At 37.7% G+C, this 22,247-nt stretch overlaps 1 protein-coding gene across 1 annotated transcript in view; it reads right to left on the reverse strand.

The window, feature by feature from the left end:
- Positions 1 to 2,816: 2,816 nt before the first annotated feature.
- The window catches only part of LOC149021178 (Small GTP-binding protein), a 76,395-nt gene continuing 56,964 nt past the window's right edge, over positions 2,817 to 22,247 (reverse strand). Inside the window, exons 15-22 of the mRNA XM_089149440.1 lie at positions 11,195 to 11,266; positions 10,931 to 11,065; positions 10,741 to 10,814; positions 7,057 to 7,144; positions 6,779 to 6,856; positions 3,789 to 3,864; positions 3,506 to 3,546; positions 2,817 to 3,110 (exon numbers count right to left, since the gene is read on the reverse strand). Coding sequence (XP_089005566.1) covers positions 3,015 to 3,110; positions 3,506 to 3,546; positions 3,789 to 3,864; positions 6,779 to 6,856; positions 7,057 to 7,144; positions 10,741 to 10,814; positions 10,931 to 11,065; positions 11,195 to 11,266 — 660 coding nt within the window. The 3' untranslated portion in view covers positions 2,817 to 3,014. The remainder of the gene's footprint in view (positions 3,111 to 3,505; positions 3,547 to 3,788; positions 3,865 to 6,778; positions 6,857 to 7,056; positions 7,145 to 10,740; positions 10,815 to 10,930; positions 11,066 to 11,194; positions 11,267 to 22,247) is intronic.

A 22,247-nucleotide genomic window follows, 5' to 3' on the forward strand; every position in this document is an offset into this window, starting at 1 on the left:
ATTTATAAAATTAGATGTTTGGTTGTGGAATGAAATTTGTGGATTCATCCTAAAAAACTATTTGATCAACGTGATTTTGTGAATGTGCAAATGATGCTTTTTGAAACTCGATTTCACCCCTTACCCATAAATCTCTTCCGTTGTGTAAGGGTTGATTCTGAATCTAGAGTTTTACAAGCAACGGGTATAATTCTCGATTCTGATCCGGATTTGAAATCTCTGGATTCATGGGTTCATGGTAATTTACTTTGGTTAGTTTGAATTTTTGGAATGAAATTTCTAGATTTATCCTAAAAAAATATTTATTGAATTATGATTCAAATCTTTAACGCTTTGATAGTATGGGTGAAATCTCTGGATTTCACCTCATACCCATAAACCTACAAATTCACGTTTTTAGTGTAAAAATGTGAATCTCTAGATTTCATGAATCTAGAGATTCATTCACACAACCAAACAGGTAAAAATCTCCCATTTGTGAATCCAGAGATTTCAAATCTCTAGATTCGCATAACCAAACAGGCCCTAAAATACTGTTAAAAAATGGTGAGAATTTCAATAGTAGAGAAATTTTAAATTGAAATGCCACAGTCAATTTCAATTTAAGTATGATAGCTGTGATATGGTGAATCTTGAAAAAAATAAAAGAAGAAAGAAATATTAAGGTCTAGAGAGGATGTGAATCCATTCAAATGATACGTTGCAAAAATGTCCCAAAGAAAACGAAAAGAATAAGTTCAACAGACATTGTGAAATCAATACTAAATCAAATGAAATTCATCATCAATTCCTTTCATTAATCGTAATTGTATCATAATTTATAACTAGAAGAAATGTTCAAATCCACCAATATCTCACCAGTAGAAGGAGTGTGGGGATTCCTCACCAGATCCTTGTCAATTGCTGTGGAAAGAGATGTGAATCCTTCAAGTGGGGAGAAAAAGAAAAGGAGAAAAGACGTGCACCCACCAATGAGAGATATTTATTTAGGCTGCATTTGTTTGCTGGAATAAAAGTGGGGTGAGAATAAATGGTGGAAAAATTCTTGAAAAAATGAATTTTTTTTTCAAGAATTTTTCTGTTATATCCCAAAAGTGTGGTCTGTTTTGTCGATGGAGGTGAGAAAGCTAGAAACAAACTTCCTTAATTTAAAAAAAGTTGTCCATAGTGAGGTGACATGATAACTTTTCACTCCAATTCTTTTCAAAACTTCACAAAGGTTGGTTTGTTTCTAAATACAGAGTGGAAAAAAAGGATGGGAAAAAAAATATGTGGGCCTCATGTGTAGTGAAGTGAAAGAGAAAGAAAGGAAATGAAGGGATTTTGTATAAAAATATTAATTGTGGGTCTCACTTTTAATTTTTTCACAAAATTCCACACATTTGGTGGGATTTTGAAAAGGCTTGAAGTAAGAAAATTGGTTTGGCACATCACCAGATAAGTTTCCTTAAATTATGAAAAACTTGTCTCTAACTTTCCTACCCCAAGCAACCAAACAAATACACATTTAAGATTTAAAGGAAAAGTAGGAAAAATTTATTTTCTTAAAAAATTTTCTACAAATTTTTTCCACCTCACTTTTATTATAGCAAACAAATGCAACCAAAATGTATGAAACTCTGTGAAAAAATGTGAAAAATAAAAAAGTGAAACCCACAATTAACATTTTTTCATAAAATCCATTCATTTCTTTTCATTCTTCCTTACCCCACTACACATGGGACCCACATTTTTTTTTCTCTCATTCCACCTTTGCAAACAAGCGCAGCCTAAGGGGTGGAAGAAAGAAAAAAGATGGTCCCATGTGTAATAGAGCAAAGGAGAAAGAAAGAAAATAAAAGAATTTTATGAAAAAATATTAAATATGAATCCTACTGTTTAGTTTTTCATATTTTTTTCACAAAAGTTCACATTTTTTGTGAAGTTTTAAAAAGACATAAGGTAAAAATGTTAGCATGCGAGCTCACCAGCTTTATCACTCCCATTAATTAAACAAACTATACTTTTAAAATTAATAATAAAAAAAAAAATTTTAAATTTTTTTTCTCACCTCACATTTAGACTAGCAAACATGGTCAATCCAGTTTAAGTCATATCCAGCGACTTAGATGTTGAAGTCTTTTTTTTAATGGAAACGACTAGAGGTTGAAGTTACCACATGTCATACTCTGCTCGCTTGGCTTAAGGATGGCCATAAGTGCAGCCACTGCATGGAATGTGAACTCGAAATCTCGAAAATATTGGTGGTTATTATTGAGTGTAGGCATTCAAATAGAATACACCACAGGTGGGTCCCACATAAATATGTAAAACATCAACCGACACAATGTTAAGCCAATCAATATTCATATAAATATACTTCTAGCACAATGGCAAGGAAGTCTCGAGTTCAAACCTCCATCCCCCAACCCCTTTCTCATCATCCCTATGCCAGTGAGGGGTCATGCGACGTCGAAATATGAAACCATTATCACATATTTGCAACTTTCAGAGAGCAACTGATCTGAATCAAGCAACTAGCCTGAAGTGTTTCCTATGAATTTTTTTTCGATTAAACCATTTCATTAGTTCGATTCCTGCACTTAGTAAAATTTTCTCTTGCCCAAACACTCTTCAAAATTGATAAATACTTGAAGAGATCTGAGATTCCATAGATACTTGAAGATGTAACAATGTGAGGTGATTCACCAGGTTAGAGAGACAAACTGGGGAGCTGATTTCTCGGCAAGCTTGATAAGTGATAAAAGGGAGGTGATCTTTGATCCGCGTGGGTTCCCTGACCGCCTCTTCATAAGGCTACAGTCTTCTCTGTATTATCTTTGTATTTATTTACCTTCATATTGAATTATATATATTCTCTTCGATTTCAAAAAAAATTGATATGTACAGTATTATAGTAGTCAAATTCAGAAATACAAAAAGCCAATTGACAAACATAAGCTCCAGCAACAGCATCAATTTTTACATACCATCATGTGAAATCGGTTATTTGACACAGGATATGAACAATATATTCACAATACTTCTTTCTCCAGTCTCAATACAGCCATGAATGCTTCTTGAGGTACATCAACTTTACCGATTGCTTTCATCCTCTTCTTTCCCTCAGCCTGATATGCAGCAAGGTATAAAAAGGATAATTAGAAAACAGTAGAATTACTATAAAACAATTAACTGTGTTCTGCACGGAAAGAATAGAAATCAAAGCTACAGTTTAAATCATATTGATGAAAATGTATCAAATTAGACCTTCAAGCAATTAGTATTATCAGTGAGATACAGATATAGGATAACCTAACAAAGTCCAATTTAGGTAAGGTATTGTCTGCTAGTCATCAGCAACAAGACAAGAAGTTGAGACTTTCCGCTTCTCATTGAAAAAATATAGTATGTGGAAGCAGAATAGCTCCACGAATTCCAAGGCAGGTGATGCAGCACCTTTTTCCATAACCATTTTTGCATTATATAAAAAAATACTCCTATTATTTTCAATTCAAAATGATACCTGTTTCTTAAGCAATTTCTTTTTCCTCGAAATGTCACCACCTGTACCAGATAGAAATTAGTTCAACTTGTCCAGAGTAAGAACCTTTCACACATCAAATGGACGTGTAAGTTACTAATGGCATTTGAGTAGATTGTGGTACATAGAACACAAATCTCCTGGAATCAAAACTTTCTTAACTATCAAGATGTCTGTTTTGAAGACGTAGATATAATTCTAGAATCTTATACTTAAGTAAAAGAGACTTTTGACAAAATCGAAAAGTACAAAACTTCCATCTTACCGTAGCATTTCGCAAGAACATCCTTCCTAATTGCTGACAGCTGTTCACTTGCAATCACCTTGGAACCTATGCATGCCTGTCATTGATATTTTAACATAGTAATACTGAGTACTGGAGAGCAACAAAATCAAGTCAACCAAAGATTCACATAGTTCTATTAACAGGTGCCACACGTAAGGTGCCCACTTACCTACCAAGAAGCTGTAGACATAACTAGCAGAGAATTTACCAAGGTAAAGGCAATCAATGTACATTATGTGGTCAATTAGTCATTCCAGGGCAAGTTGGCACTGATTTATAACTTTATCACATAGAACAACTGGAAAGTTATGTAACTCCATTTATATCATTACTTGAATGGTAAATAAATTATTTTAACACTGAATGATCCTTCCGCTTCGAGCTTTTGATAAACCTGAAACGCATCAAAAAGTTGATTGCTATGCCTTGAAAGTTTGACAGTTGATAATTCCTGGATTTTCAACTTGATTTTAGCACTAACATATCAATTCAACTAAGAACTCAGACCACTATCTACTTCAAAAGCCAAGCCTGGCGTTTCTAGGAAGTGCAGAATTGCCCAGGTTCCATTCTTGGTCTTCATCACATCATGTCACCATCAATATAAAAAGCATCATCATAGGTAAACTGCCCCACCAGTGCATCAGACAAATTAGTAAACAGCATGACCATGATTAGATCCAACTTCAACACCATCATCAAGATCTCACAAAGGCCCAAGGCTTATTCAGAATGGGCAAAGACACACCTATTTAAACAACTTGGCTCTCACCTTGATCACCAAGACCTTGCCTAGTTGTCAACTTGGTCACCAAGGTCTCATCTGGAATCACTTTTCTTGCTTAAGGCCTTGAGTAAAGCCATAGGCATCGAATTGGTTGCATGTAAGACTTTTTACCTTACCTTAAGAGGAGGCATTTTCAGCTTCTCCTTTCCTAACTCATGAATTGAGCTTTCATCGTGCACCTTACTGCACCCTATCATAGCTTTATTTATCTATTTATTTTTTCCTTGGGGGAGGAAGAGGGGGGGGGGGGAAGAGAAGTAAAACCAAGGGATACATTTGGAAAAACAAAAATAACAAAGGCTTCATAATGGTAATTCATAAAATCGAGTTTCATCATGTTTTGCTTGTTTTGGTAAATGTTTAATGATCACTAAATGACTGGTAAAAGGCTTGATTCTTCCTCCTGGGTGTTCCATTTATTAAGCACTAAGCGGCCTAACAATAATTAAAATTGGTTGGGAATTTGGAACAACAGTTTACAATAATTACTGACATAACTAGAGAAGTCCTAAGCCTAATTATTTAGGATCCAAGGCTCCTGCCCAGCGCCTTGGGTAGTTGGGTTGCCTTGGCACCTTTGAGCACTGTATTTTCACAAGCAGTTGTAGACAAAATATTGGTTCCACTTGAAAATCCAAAGCTCTCCAATGCTTGCAACAGCTAAGATTGGCTATTTCCACATGAACAGACTCGGGTGGACCTAAATAGGGGCCGGGGGCCCCCTTTTCTTTAAATGTAGTTACTTCCTCATTTTCTCCTTTTTGTTCTCTTTCCACATGTAAAATATCTTATTTGCATCCCTCCCCCCCCCCTGAATAATTTGTAAGGATAAAGATAATGGGTATAAATGTCATTCTCCATAATTATTCAACAATTACAATTAAAAAACATATTTTTAAGGAAGAAACAATTAAATTCCAATTAGAAACTAACTCATAATCCCTAAAATTTCTCCCTATTTATTCTCTCCTCTTTCAATTCCTATTTCTTCTCTCCTCTTTCCTCACACCTAAGACGCGGCTTATGGAAAATTTGGAAAAAGCTCATTTCTAAATCTTCAACACAATCAGGTATTCTCTTTCTTTTTTCTGGATTTATTATCTCTCTCTCTCTCCCTCTTTTTTTTTTTTTTTTTTTTTTTATCATTTTTATTTGATTTTATGTTGTCTCTCTTTCTAAAAAAAAAATTTGTTATTCTTTTATTTGATTAAATATTGTGAAATTAATATTGTGAATGCAACTTCTATAATTCACAAGGTAACTAACTATCATGATTGGTTTTGTTTGCATCTAGCTTTCTATTGCTGAAATCATGTTTTTCTTTTTTTGGTAATGCTGAATCTGTAAGATTTTTTTTTTGTTAGCGATCCTCATGCTTTAATTTACTTATATTTTGTTAGGGTAAAAATGATATTCTAAATAATATACCTATATTTTAATATATGTGGACCCACATCTAGATATGATAAATAAGTTGAGGTGGACCCCACAGTTTGTGTGGTGAAAAAGCATTAGTGCTCCCCCAATGAGGTGATGAAAGAAAATATGTTGAATCCTGGGTCTACCCTTGAATAAGACTCCAACGATCAAGCTAAGAACCGCTTAAAAGAGCTAGATCATTGAAGACTGAAAGGCTTTCACTCAACAGCTTCTTTTGTGTTCTCTATAAAGAAAATGGAAAGAGAATCCACCAGACTCCACAACAGAAATAAAACATTCATCTTGTAGTGCAATTTGGAACCATGCAACATAGTGGTTTATGCATGGCTAGGCGCCTCGTTGGTGTCGCATTGATTCTTTGCCCTCCTCCATGCTGGGGTTACCTAGACATTGTAACAACTATGCAATGCATGAAGCAGGTTACAGAACAATGAAAATTTTCAATATGGTGGCTTCACGGTAATTATCACCAATACATACCCTACCCCATTAAAATATTGCAAGACTATACCTGGTCCTCTCCAACAGACGTACACCAGCCCACCCAATTTTTAAAAAGTTTGGCCGGAGCTCTTTCTTTAGCATAACCCTTATCTGATAAAGGTCACATGATACTCAAACCAATAGGGAGGGAAAGGGGCGCTTTACTGATAACCAGACCAAAATATGTACACAAAATATGACAGGCTTTCCAAAATCTCAGAACTAACAGCACACCATATAATGGAAGAATTGATATTACCTGAATTGGTACTTTAAACATTTGTCGTGGTATAAGCTCCTTCAGCTTTTGACTCAATGCCCTCCCTACAGTATACGCCTGAAAAGCATTAAATAGGAATGTGTTAATTCTGCGGTAGGGAACTTCGATAATGGATATTATTTTTGGGGTTTCTTAGTGAAGAAGCTTTTCGTTGTACAATAAAATCCCTCTCAGCCTCCAACTTCAGAAATAGACTAAAATACTAACTAGTTAATCAGAATGGAACTTGAGGCATACTGGTGAAAGATCTAGATTACCTTATCCTTGTGGACAATGGTTGCCAGAGGTTCCACACGGTCACCATTAATCTGAATGTCTAGCTTTACTAATTCACGTTCTCGATACCTAACACCAAACAATGGTAACAAAAGATATATCACAGCTCAAGCACAATATTCTTTTCATTATGACGCAGAGTGTTATCAGTCAATAATGAAACAGCAGCAGAAACAATATCTATATTCTTATCGAAGGCAACGAATTTTTACTTTTACCCTTTTCTTCAACAAATAAACAGAAACTTAAATTGAGAATAAAGAAAAAACTAAATGAAAACAGCACTTGAACTGCAGGAGAACTCTCCTCCCTAAAAAGGTACAAATACCATTGAAGGCCACAAACCTGATGTTCAAAGCCACCAAAATAGCTTGGGATGGATCTCCTTCATGAGACTCCACCAAATGGCCAAAGGTCATTCAACCCATGAACAATAGCCCGCTGCCAATCTGCTACTCCAATAGGAAGCAATGAAGCCAACAATATCACACCATCATTTATAGAGTGCAAACTAATGGTTTGAGTAGGTGTAAAGCTCCAAGCATGTTAATCCTGATCGACTTTTATAACCTATAGTAAAGGAGAGAATAAGGGCCCAAGACCTAATAAAAGCATCCATAGGGATGCACCAAAAATATTTAATGTACCATGGCCATAGTTGTCAACAAGTTGCTAGGCATCCAGGCTTTTCATCAAGTTCAAGGCAACAATGTGTTGTTGAAACTTCCTGAGTTTTACCTGTTTACGTTTATTCATATTTATTGCTTTCTTTCCTAATGACTAAACTTGTGTGTATTTTTTTTTATTATACTTTTGTTTTTTCATATTAAGTCATTACGAGCATAATTATATCATATTGCATTGAAATGGCTTAGATGTTTTATAAACGCATAATTATATTGAATATCCTTGCCCATATCATATATGGCATATCTTGCACACCTAGGGCACTTGAATGACACTTTGGGTTGCTGAGTTGCCTTCTCTGAGGATACCTGTCTCAACCCCTTTGCTACCTCTGAATATGTGGATCGCCTCTTCTTTGCACATCTTTTCTCTTCAGCTATTTGGGTATGTTCTTTTAGCAAAGTGCTAGTGTCATTGGAAGAATGAAAGCTTCTCTTTGACAGAGAATGGATCTGGCTCTGATGCAAATCTAAAGATCCACATAAAAAAGAATAGTGGCAGTAGTAGTCGCAGCAGTACTAGTACTAGTATTCCATACTTTGTTTTTATTCTAACTAATGATCGATGTATTCCATAAATCTTAAAAGAAAATTCTTTAGGATCGTCGTTGAACCAGTCATGATGTACGATGCAAAGTGTTGGCCTGTTAAAAAGAATCATGCAGATAAACTCAGTGTAGCAGAAATGAGGATGCTAAGGATGAGTGGCAAAACTAGGAAGGATAAGGTAAGGAATGATCATAATAGAGTTAGTCTAGAGTTGCTCCCATACGTGATAAGCCACGAGAAAGTCGTTTGAGGTGGCACTAGCCACGTTCAACGGAGGCCTTTAAATTCCCTTGTATAGAGAAGTAATATAATCCAAATTGAAGGACCTAGGCGAGCGAGGGGCAGACCTAAGACAACCTTAAGAGGAGTGTTGAGAAAGGATACGCATAGCTTAGGCCTTGTATCTAGCATGGCCTCAAACAGAACTGATTGAAGGGCAAGAATCCATGTAGCCAACCCCATTTAGTTGGGAAAGGGCTTATTGTTGTTGTTGTATTCATCGAACAGGATTTGCCGGTCTGAACCAGTTGCACAATAGTAGTCGTCTAGGTCCATTATCTACCTTAGCTACAGGAAGGTTGTGTATCTTTTTAATCATGTGGTAGTTTTTAAAATTTTTGAGCAGTTTCCACCATCCACAATTTTGAAAGGTGGTATGAATTGCTTTAGACCCAGCTTAAGATACAACTCTGAGCTGCATCGGCTTAGGCTTAGGCCAATGGCCATACTATAAATAAAGATTTGTGGGGGAGGGGAACCAACTCCAGGACCAGATGTTTTATATTTAGCTTGTGCAAGCTGCTGCTGCCATATTCCTCCATTGTGAGAGATCAGTTTAGTCTGTGATCTAAACTCTAGTCAGTTTAGTGTGTAGAAAGTGCACAAGAGGTTTTTCTCAAGCTTGCTTTCAAGTTGACCAAAGATTCTCCAATTTATTGAGGCTACTCCGGTTCATGGTTAAACTGATCCATCATAAGCCGTAGCCAAGGTTCTACCTCAATAACAATAAGTTGATAGCAGTACCCAACTCCCACTTCTTCATCTAATCTTCCATTAACCCTCGGCTTCTAATTCCACAAAACTGCAATTACTTTGCATCCAACCATTAGATTTCTTTCCACTCAAAACCCCTCTCTCAATCCCCTTGGCAATCCCATCCATCCATGATACGATAGATTCCACTTACCAGGATAAAAGCCCCAATTTCTAGATTTCACAACCCAACCATCAACACTAAACCAGATTTGGATCAGATATAGGTTACAGTGCAACTCTTAACTCTTTTTTCTTTTTTGTGAATAAAAACATCATCTCCGAAGGAGTGAGGGAGGAGGGAAGGGGATTTGTTGGGGGAAGGGTGTTGAACTCATCCTAGAAGTCAGCAGGAGGAGTGCAACAACAAAGAACTAAGACCTCAGGTAGCAACAACATGTACGTTATATGGGGAATCCTAAGGAGGAGAATGGGGTAACATCCGCAGACTAGAGGTAACACCAAAGCAGATGGCTTTCTAAAATCAAGTCCACGCTTCTAGAATAGGTGGTCCATCTCCTAATATTCCACTCCAATCAAATACGCAAAAGTGCTGCCCCGAACATCAACTTCCTAGTGATAACACAATAGAGTTACCAACAAAGGATCAGAAAATCCTTGAGCAAAACCCTAGATACATCTAGAACGAGGTCAGAAGGACAAAGGGACTTCTTCCAAATAGACCAAGCTAGGAGGCAAAAGAAGAAACAATGTCCTTACTAGAATGCAATCCAAACCCAGACCCTAAATTCAACTCTAATCCATAGTTTCACCTTAACTCCTTAAGATACCATTTTCAAAACCAAACCCTATCCCTATCTTGTTGAGAACTCAAAATTCAGCAACTAAAAGCCTTCCATGAAGCCTTACACCATTGATAGCTTTTCCACCATTACTAGCCAAACCTAACCACCAAATCACAACAATAACCTGACCCTAGCTTCCAAAGTCACCAAAACCCTAATTTTAACCTACCCAAATTTGACTGTTCGTTCAAGAACCTTTGTAACTGGTAATGAGCTGATTCTATTAAACCAAGGGCTACATTAGGGTGCACTTGAGTTTCACCACAAATGCTTGCAGGAATGGAGGTCAGGCAGTGTATCGATTAATCAGCATGAGTGATATATTTTATGCTCTTAAAAAATTGCTGATTCAAACACATTCATCAGATGAGGAGTAAAAACTTGGGACAATTTTTTGTGTGCGCTTCTTCAGAAAATAAAAAAAAAGGGTATGTCTTAACCTCATCGTATTTCTTAAACGGATGAATGTCAATGTTTCAACATCAGAGATGGACTTCACAGAGAAAGGAAATGAATAGACACAGTCAATGACAATTCACTTTCTCTATTTGCATCTGGATATCAGTTCCTTTTCAGCAATAACTGCACATACCCAATAAAAGAGTACTCCATGCTAGCATAACCCTTGCTTCTGGACTTCAGTTGATCAAAAAAATCCCCAACCATCTGTAATTTGAATTAAGGAGAGCAAGAGATATAAGGTGAGTGTTGAACACAAGAGGACTAAAACAAACCAACAATGTGGAAAGGAATATAGGAATGAAATCAGCAGAAAACTGTACCTCTGCCAATGGTAACTCATAAATGATTGATGCTCTATTTTCAGTGATATATTTCATTTCTTTAAATTCACCTCTGCGGTCTTGGGCCAGCTCCATAAGAGGACCAATATAATCTTTTGGTGTAAGCATTTCAATCTACAAAAGTCAACCTACAACCACTGAATACTTTTCAAAGCCAACTTTAAAGGATACGATTTTATAGTATAGTACACAGAAAGTTTCATAAAAAAGAAGAGGAGATTTAATCCCAATACAAGAAATAACCTTAACAAATGGCTCTTCAATCGACTTCCTATTTCCAGGTTCAGGCAGTAAAGATGGATTTGAGCACTCAATCTGAACCATAGTACAGAAACTGATAAGATTGCCATATCGATCAGTCCATAGTATATCCAATTACTGGAGTAAAATGAAAACTCTCATAATGGGTCATGATATGCATAAGTCATAACTGCAGTACATGCAACAAGAGAAATTAAAAGAATAATAATAATTGTTATTATTATTTTAAAAAACTAATGAATATGCAATTCAATCTTCAAAGTAATCATGCATTGCATCCTTTTTTCTTGATAATACTGATACACATTCAAATAGCAATACATTTGTCAAAGCCTTGGTGAAATAAGTAAGAAGAAAATATTTTAATCAAGGCATACATTGGCTACATGGGTTCAACATAAGTTATGCATAAAGAAGATTCCAGATCAGGATGTCAAGACCTGTTTGAGGTTTTAGAACAACAAAGATAAGGCACCCACTTAGGGAACAGACAGACAAGAAGGCGAAAAGCAAGGGCATTTTTATGTACTATTATCATGATAACTGATCAAAGAAATTAACAAGGACAGAGAATATGAATGGGCCATCAAGATGATTATTCGTACGCATTTGTACTGAATCTACCGATGCACTCACTGCTAAGGAGGTCAGAATTTTCTATTCAACCATACAAATAAATGGGAAGCAGGTGTTTTCTACTCAGTCTGTCTTCAACTGTCTTGTCCTTGTTTACTAGATTCATTTGGAGCCTTTCAGAAGCAAGGACATTATTGTGCTGTTTTATGCTTTAGTAAACATTAGAGGATTCTCTCGGAGCTTCATTTAAGGAGTTTTCTTTGTGCTATATTCTCTCTCCATCATCTCTCCCTAGCCTCCCTCTTTTAGTAGGAGGGACAGGTCTAAATCTGCTTATTTTAGTGGATATAAACCGTGGGTAGGGTTACTTGCGTGTTGGCCCCCCGGTGCAATGAGTTTTTTTCCCCTAGTCGGACACTCAGATGGGCCTAAAATACTTTTAGGATATAGTATTAAAAGATTAGGGTTAGCTTTGTTGGTCTGTCTAGTTAGAATCCTATTTCTTTGTCTTTAATCATTATTGAAGTGTCCGAATTTAGATATGATGCAGATCCGGCACCAAATTAGGTTCCCTAGGATTGGTTTTGTTAGGAAAGGGCAATTTGGGAAATGACAGATCCATCGAGAGTTAGTGCCTTGCACTAACTCTCAATAGGAAAAAGAGGCGGTAGTTGAGAGTTTTATACCAATCGAAATTGGTTGATGCTTTCCTATATAGAATATACTTGTAAATTAGCCTATATAAAGTAATATTATTTTGAGGAGAGCTCACAAGTTCTATCTGAGCCTCCACAACTAAATCGTGGCTTCCATCTTCTCTTCTCCCTCATTCTTCCCCTTATTCTTTCTCAAAATAACATGGTATCAGAGCTGTAGTAATTCTTATTCAATTCTAAGAATTACTAGTACAAACAGTTGATTAGGGAAAGAAACTGTACCTGGTGTGGGAGTCGTTTCCAGAAAATAAAAGGATGCAGCTACACTGCACTTGTTGGTGATTATTATTTTGATGCAGCTCCTTATTGAAGATCAGTGCAAGAGATTGTCCATGATTACGGTTAATCTGCATTTTTTTTTCAGTCCGCCTCACTCTCGATCTGTTTAGAGTTAAGAGAATAACAATCTTTGGAGAAGAAGCAGCCGTCGGAGTAGTCGCTGGAACTGTGACTTTTCGCTTCCAACGCTGTTTGAGATCAGAGAGAGAGAGTGAGAGAGAAGGAGAAGAGTAACCTGCGACGCTGCTTTAGATCAGAAACTGGTGTGATTTTTTGTTTCCGATTGTTCCTCTAGATCAGAAAGAGAGAGTGAGAGAGAGAGAGAGAGAGAGTCTTCGTGAAAGAGAAGACTGACCTGCGGTAAACCCAGTTCGATTGGTTTTAATCTGTTTTCTGGTTCGGTAGGTTCAAGTGGTCCAAATCGATTGGTATTGGTTTGTTTACTGGTTCGGTTGGCTCAAGTGGTTATGAGATTAATCTGATTCTGGGATTAATTTGGAAATTATTCTGATTCTATTTCGATTTCATTTCTGGGATTTGATTTTAATTGTGTTGGATATGGGAGAAATTCCAAATAAAAATACCATGACTGAAATTATTTATTCATCCTCTCATCGGTTAGCTGAGAAGAAATTGGAGGGTGGATCAAATTTCCACCAATGGAGGGCTGTAGTTAAAATTGTTCTTACTGGACGGGGACAAATAGATCATTTGACTAAGACTGTACCCAAAGATGATGATACTTGGGCAATTATTGATGCACGAATACTTGAGCAGATGTTTAATTCCTTGGCCGATAATATTATAGATTTGGTTACTCACTTACAAACTGTGAAGGAATTATGGGAGTATTTGAATGTGTTGTATTCTGGTCAGAATAATCTGGCTAGAATCTACGAATTGTCCCAGGAATTTTATCGAGTAGATAGGAAAGGTAGAGATATTACCCAATATTTTGCAGATTTTAAAAGAATGTATGAAGAACTAAACTCTATCCTACCTATCTCCTCTGATATCAAAACTATGCAAAATCAAAGAGAGCAATTAGCTGTTATGGGTTTCTTGGGAGGTCTTGAAAAGGAGTTTGAGGCAGTTAGAGCACAGATTCTTGGTAGTGATCATGTACCCACATTAGCTAACACATTTTCAAGAGTTCTTCATGTTGCAAGGGAGAGTACCAATAACTCTACAGAAAATTCAGCTTTGGCAACAGTTTCTCGAGGCACTTCTGGAGGACATGCCCCTGGTGGACAGAATATAGGACGAACTCGAGGAAATAATACTGGAAAATATCCAGGTTCACACAACTCTCATCGACAAGACAGACAAGTTAAGACTTGTCATCATTGTGGTCGTCCAGGACATATTCAACGATATTGTTGGAAGCTTCATGGGAAGCCCCCACACATGGCGAATGCAATCATCACCTCTGAATCAGCATCTCCAACTACTACCGTTCATCCTGAGGGTAAGACTGTAAAGATGACTGATACAGATTATATTCGTGTCACTCAGTTTCAGGCCACTCAACCACATTCAGCCGCTGCCACCCTTGTTCAGACAGGTAATGCTACTGCTTGCCTTTCAACCACATCTCGCCCATGGATCATTGATTCAAGAGCTTTTGATCATATGACTAGGGCTACAGGTATATTTTCCTCTTTTGTTCCATCATCCTCTTTGGTTACACTTGCTGATGGCTCTCATATCAATGTTAAAGGAGTGGGTCCAGTTCAACTCACTCCATCCATTACCCTACCCTCAGTTCTTTACATACCAAATTTGCCATTTAACTTATTATCTGTTCATAAATTTACCTCCACTAATAACTGTTTGGTGCAATTCTTTCCTGGATATTGTTTATTTCAGGATCTTACAACGAAAAAGATGCTTGGTAGAGGCCGTATGTCTGGGGGGTTGTATCTATTCGAGGAGATATCCTCTACTGCGTGTTCTAGTATTTCCATCCCCCATCAAATACATTGTCGGTTGGGGCATCCCTCTTTGGAATACCTAAAATTGGTAGATAAAAGTTTTCATTTTCTTTCTAAGTTGGATTGTGAGTCTTGTCAATTTGGAAAACTTCATCGTGTAAGTTTTCCTCCTCGTATAAATAACAGATCAGATCACCCTTTCTCTCTAGTTCATTCTGATGTGTGGGGACCCTGTCCTGTTAGTTCTACTTCAGGTTATAGATACTTTGTTACATTTGTGGATGACTTTTCAAGAGTCACTTGGCTTTATTTAATGAAAAATCGTTCAGAATTATTTGACATATTTTGCAATTTTGTTATTGAAATTCATACTCAATTTGGTGTTCCTATTCGTACTTTTCGTAGTGATAATGCCAAAGAATATTTCTCTGATCCTTTTTGTAAATTTATGGCTTCTAATGGGATTCTTCACCAATCCTCCTGTGTTGATACTCCTAAACAAAATGGGGTTGCAGAAAGAAAAAATAGACACTTATTGGAGGTCACCCGTTCTCTCTTATTTGAGATGAAGGTTCCTAAATCCTTTTGGGCTGATGCAGTTTCAACTGCTTGTTATCTTATTAACAGGATGCCTTCATCTGTCTTAAAAGGTGGCATTCCTCATTCTCTCTTATTTCCTTCATCTCCCTTATTTACTTTGCCTCCTTGCATATTTGGTTGTGTATGTTACATTCGGAATCATCGCCCAGCGATCTCTAAACTTGATCCTCGTGCACTTAAGTGAATTTTTTGGGGTACTCTCGCACTCAAAAGGGATATCGTTGTTATTCTTCTGACTTACGAAGATATTTTGTCACTGCAGATGTGCCTTTTTTTGAGTCCACTCCCTTTTCTACTGAATCTTATAGTTTAACTGACTTAAATGATGATCTATGTATTTTTCAAAGTGTGTTTCCACAGGGTACAGTTCCTTCACCTCCATCTCTGCCAGACATCACCAAAGTATACATGTGCCGTCCAAAACCACCAGCACCCCCTCTGCACCTACGGTCTCTACCTCTGTGCCGACTTCGTCAGTTGATCCTGCGGACGTTCCTGCCAAATCTGACCTTGATATTCCAATTGCTCTTCGGAAGGGTACTCGTTCTTGTGTTCAGTATCCCATCTCTAACTTTATTTCATATTCTACTTTATCACCTGGACTCTCTACTGCTCTATCTACTATAGAGACTTATCCTATTCCTAAGAATGTTCTTGAAGCCTTGTTTAATCCTGGGTGGGTCAGTGCAATGAACGAAGAATTACAAGCCTTAGAGGACAATCAGACTTGGGATCTTGTGTCTTTACCCTTAGGAAAGAAAGCTATTGGTTGTTGGTGGATATTCACTGTGAAAGTTAATCCTGATGGTTCTTTAGCTCGCCTGAAAGCTTGTCTTGTTGCCAAGGGCTATGCTCAAGTTTATGGCGTAGATTATGTTAATACTTTTTCGCCTGTTGCCAAGCTTACTTCCATCCGCATTTTAATCTCTCTTGCCGCTACCTACCAGTGGCCCTTGTTTCAGTTGGATGTGAAGAATGCCTTCCTTCATGGAGATCTGCATGAGGAAGTGTATATGGAGCAACCACTTGGGTTTGTTGCTCAGGGGGAGAAGAATAAGGTTTGTCGCCTCCGCAAATCATTATATGGTCTCAAGCAGTCACCTCGAGCATGGTTTGGACGATTCACTACTGTTGTAATAGAATTTGGGATGACTCGTTGTGAAAGTGATCACTCTGTATTCTTTAAAAACTCTGATGCAGGCAAAATCTTTCTTGTAGTTTATGTTGATGATATTGTCATTACAGGAAATGACACTTCAGGAATTGATAGGTTAAAGACCTATTTGCAAGAGAAATTTCAGACCAAAGACTTGGGCAAGTTAAAGTATTTTCTAGGAGTAGAAGTTGCCCAATCAACAAAGGGCATCTTCTTATCTCAACGAAAGTATGTACTAGATTTGCTTCTGAAACAGGAATGTTGGGATCAAAACCCATAGACGCTCCCATGGAATGTAACTTAAAGTTAATGCCAGAAGATGGAACCATTCTTGATGATCCGGGAGAAGTACAGAAGGCTTGTTGGAAAGCTGAATTATCTGACTGTGACTAGACCTGACATTGCCTTCCCAGTCAGTGTTGTGAGTCAATTTTTGTCTGCCCCACGAACATCAGATTGGGATGCAGTTATATGAATTATGAGGTATCTTAAGAAAGCACCAGGACGTGGACTTCTTTACACTAATCATGGGCATAGAAATGTTGAAGGATTCTCTGATGCTGATTGGGCTGGATCACCTATTGATAGAAGATCGACTACAGGCTACTGCACATTCGTTGGAGGAAATCTTGTATCATGGAAAAGTAAGAAACAAACTGTGGTAGCAAGATCAAGCGCAGAATCTGAGTATCGTGCTATGGCACTGGTAACATGCGAGATGGTATGGATAAAACAATTACTCAAGGAATTAGGAATTATTGATGACACACCAATGAAGTTATGGTGTGATAATCAAGCTGCGGTTCATATAGCATCAAATCCAGTTTTTCATGAACGTACCAAGCATATTGAAGTTGATTGCCACTTTGTTCGTGAGAAGTTACTACAAGGCATAATATCCCCCAAGCATGTGAGGACTGGAGAATAACTCGCAGATTTGTTCACCAAAGCTCTAGGGAATACAAGAGTTACCTATATTTGTAACAAGATGGGCATAAGTAATATATATGCTCCAGCTTGAGGGGGAGTGTTAGGAAAGGGCAATTTGGGAAATGACAGATCCATCGAGAGTTAGTGCCTTGCACTAACTCTCGATAGGAAAAAGAGGCTGTAGTTAAGAGTTTTATACCAATCGAAATTGGTTGATGCTTTCCTATATAGAATATACTTGTAAATTAGCCTATATAAAGTAATATTATTTTGAGGAGAGCTCACAAGTTCTATCTGAGCCTCCACAACTAAATCGTGGCTTCCATCTTCTCTTCTCCCTCATTCTTCCCCTTATTCTTTCTCAAAATAATAGGTTCATACAGGTATTGGGCCTCCACTGGATTGATTTCCTTTGCAATCAGCCAATTTAATGGACTAAATCACGGGTACAGGAGTTGAGTACGGAAATCTCCTATTGATTGTGGTATTTTGTCTAATCCTATTAGAGTTCATGCACATCATTTAGCTAGTCCTTATTGAAGCTGATGCATGTCATTGAATTAGTCCTTATTACAGTTGATGGGGAGTTCTGTAAGGGTGGAACTATAAAATTCAAATCCAATTAAAACTAATAATTTCAGGTCAACTCAGCTAGATTAAGTTTCTAATTCAGTCTAGTAGTTAGAATCCACTTAGGACTTCTATTTTATTAGGTTTTCGGTATTTGTAAGGCTATGAAAGCCAATTAACGAGACTTATTATTTATAAGTTTCATATAATAATATTCAGCTATTGCACCTCAGTTTTGTTTGCTGTTGTATCAAGAATAGTGCATCCACCATTAATAAGGAAACCCCAAGTGCATAGATTTGGATCTCTTGTGAAGACGAGTAGGGATTCCCTTACAGCTGCGAATTTCAGCCTTCATGCAATGATGCAAGTCAATTCATCTTCTCCACAACATCATTCACAGCTCCTATATCCATGTGAGTGGCAGCCAGGATATCCCATTCCCCCTTCCCTCACTGTTTTTTTATTTGTTTTAAATTTTCACTTTCTAAAACCCTAAAACCTAGACACAGCATATCTTCCAGCTTAACCATCCAAACCCGACCAAACTTGGTGGATATCCCTATTATAGCATCTACTTTCTCTCCAAGTTTCAGCCCATCCTGACACTTGTAGACTCTAGTTCCTCATCTCTAAAATATTCACCCTATATATCTAATATCCACCCATTTTAAATTGGTTCTCTTGAAAGATCTTAGTTAATTGGCCCTAATTCATTTGAGACTACATCAAGATAAGTCACTTAGAGGGTTTATTTGAGTGGAAATAAGCCTTGGCATGGGTTATACATGTATTAGGCATCTGATTTTATGTGCTCTCTTTGTAACTGGCCAATTATTTAAGCCTAAGGTATTGGTAGAAATCAGAAAACAGGATTCACTTCATTAATTTTGTCAGTGTCCTATTCTGAATCTTCATTTTTTCATAGTCAGTTTAGCATACCACATTAGGGGTTGAAATTAGGCTTGTAAACGGATCGGATTCGGCTCGGATACACCCCTATCCGAATTCGAATCCGATAAGAAAATCCGCTATCCGACGGATATTTTAAAGAGTATCCGAATTCGAATCCGATAATTTATCGGATATCCGATTATCATCCGATCCGCGAAAATATCCGATTACTGGTTACCACTTTCTGAGTTCGGTGACTACGATTTGAAAAACCTGAGTTTAGGTGCAGTGGTGAAGACCGTCGGATTTGCGGGGTAACCCATCAAGCATCGCTAGACCACCGTCGGCCATTTTTGATATATTCAAAGATGATCTAACAGAGGAAGATCGTTGGCTTTTAGGGCTAACAAATCAAGCAAGATCACACTACCAGCGGCCATCTAAGATGAATTCAAGACAAACAGGGCTACGTTCAAAGACAAGCAGAGCTATGTTCTTACCAGCGCTGTAAGAAGCACAAGAGCCCAACGAAACAGGAGAACAAGAAGGGTCTAAAGAAGAATCACCGATACACTTACCCGAGTATACAGTTTAACGCTCTAGAAAACCCTTATAGCTTGTGGAACTCAGATTTAAAGTTTAAACCACGAGAGATCCACTCTCAAGCAGATCAGGAGTTTTGCATTTCAGAGAAGAGCCGCATATCATAAGCAATGGAGTCTCAAATAAGGCCTTCCACTTTTCGGATGAAAAACTTTTGCCACTGGTTGCTATTACTTGCTGGTTGCCGTTGCTTACTGTTACTTGCAGGCTGCCGCTGCTTGATGGCAAATACTGAAACATTAGGGTTTTGCCATTTCGGTTCTTCGAAAGCTTAAAAGAGTGAAGGAGAAGAATAGGAATAGTGCATCCCGCATCTAAGTTAAACAGTGTGTCTAAAGACGTTTCTAGAAAAAATTGTTATTTTAAAACTTTTTAAAATGAAAGCTGACAAACCCATGTGATGCGTGTGTGTGAAGTCACTAACCATTATCTACAAATATTATTTAACCATTATGCGTGTGTTGGAAGATGTGAGAATTGACAACTCATTATTTAAAAATCCTCAAAATGCGCGAAAGTGGTAGAAACCCGAATATTCAAAATAACGTTTGTTAATTAAACTTATTAAAAATTATATATATATGTTAATCGGATAAAATAGTATCCGGATAATATCCGATCCGTTTAGCAAATATCCGAATCCGAATCCGTTTGGTTGTCGGACGGATACGGATATTTTCCGGTAAGAAAATATTCGGATTCGGATACTCTTAAACGAATACGAATGCGAATACGGAGGCGGATTTCGGTTATCCATTTACAGGTCTAGTTGAAATAGGCTGTCTATCATAGGCATATTAGAAGGAGGCAGCTCAAAGTATGGAAAGGCAAAGTCAATGGCAGAAACCAAGAAAGAAGAGTTGTGAACAGTAGAGGTACCATCGGCAGCAAGCAACAACTCAGGGGGACAAAAAGAACCTGGAGGTGCCAGTGAAGCAAGGCAGGAAAAAGATGCAATCGAAGCAAGGTTGTCACTAGAGCAGCCTCACTAACTGGCAAAAGGAAAATTGATTAGGACCACCATTCCTAGCAGAGGAAGGGACAATTAACTGGAAGTTGGAACGCTGTGACCACATGGTGAACAAGAAGTTGGCATCTCCCAAAACTTGATTGACCACCATAGGCAATGTCTGCTAAAACCATAGAAAAGTTGTACGACATCAGAAGTAGTGGAAGGTAGAGAAGATAGATGGTGTGGGGAAGATGGATTGTCGAAAAGGTTAGGGCTAGTAGTAATGGGGTGGCGAAGGAGAAGGATCATGAAAGTTCATGGGAGGAAGGCACTGTTTGGTGTCATGGCAGAGGACACAGCAAGAGAAACACTCTAAGGGGTAGCCATCAAACTTCACAGATCGACTGAAAGAGAATCCAGTACCATCAGTGATGATGATAATCAATGGAGCTGTTGTGCCTGAAAGATTTTAATGCAAATTCTAGCAAAACCAAGATGTTTGTCCTTAGTTTGAGGATCAGAATAAATGGGATTTCTAGAACAAAGCCTAAGATACTTGGGCTTCCAACAACTGAAACTGAAGGGGAAGACCACGGAGACCAACCAATAAAAGCGAGTTGAGTTCAACTTTTCGTAGTTGCAGTCTAGCGGATGCCAATCCCAGTTTCTTAAGAAGCTTTCTTGCCAACCTGCAATTGACCTTCCTCTAGGGCACATAGCTTGTCTTCCCCACCTGAGAACCTAAAATAAAAAACTCACTGTCCAAAAGGTATGTTTTCAAAAGCCCCTGAGGTCTCTATTGGTCAGACAAAGAATTCTGAACCACTATGAAATGGCCTACCAAAGAAGTGATCCATTTGGAGGCTTCATTACCTAAGATGCTTCCCCAGAAGAGGTTAGTATTGGTAGTGTTGATGAAATTTTGAGGGATAAACTGACGAGTATGACCTTCCCAGTGAGGAAAGGAATTGTTATTGAAGATAGAGGTCCAAGTTAAGCCAGACTATCTGGAGGCAGAAAGGAATGGTGGAGAGGGACAAATGTGTGGAGGTTGCTGGGCAAAAGAGACCAGCCATGGAGGCAGACCTCAGGGAGATAGGGCACTGGCCATCACTCCAATTTTCATGTGAGGAGAAAAATGGAAATTGAGGAGACGGAGAAAAATGGCTTTGAAAATGACATGACAAGTTTGCAAGCAATTCTAGAATCCCCATTTCTTTTTGTTATGTCATTGTTTATTACTTGAGTTCTGCTTCTGAAGTTCTTTCATGGTTTTAGTTAAGACATTAAAACAGATCAAACACTAGTTTCCTACTTGAATTTGTGACAATACAAGAACAAAGAGATCGGTACCTACAGTACTAAGAAAGATCAAGGAAGAAGTTGTTGAAGTCAAAGGGAGAGAGAGGGAAGAGTAGAGCTCATAGTTTGATTCAGAATACCCAAAACATGGGCCAAGATCCAACTATATAGTTGACTAACTAACTTAGAAAATAAAACGACACAAAGCACAATCAAAAATAAAATCCATAAATACGAAAGAACTATAAAACCTCCCTCAAGAGTTAGCTAAATCATTTAACAAAATCTAGTTCTTCAATAAAATAAAATGGAACTCCAGATTGAAATTTATTTTCAAAATCAGAACTTTGTGGCAAATTTCAGAAGTCCTACATCAAGTACACTTCCTCAGACTCCTATCTTCTGATCTATTTTTCTAGATCGGATAACATAGTATTGTTTAAGTTCTCATTCTTGATTATGTCAGGTTTCTGAAATCAAAATTTGAACCTTGTTTTAATCTCCAAAACTCACTGCAATGATT

This window comes from Hakea prostrata, chromosome 3 (genome assembly GCF_041222555.1).
Source record: "Hakea prostrata isolate BN-2017 chromosome 3, UWA_Hpros_2, whole genome shotgun sequence".
NCBI classification, from domain to species: domain Eukaryota; kingdom Viridiplantae; phylum Streptophyta; class Magnoliopsida; order Proteales; family Proteaceae; genus Hakea; species Hakea prostrata.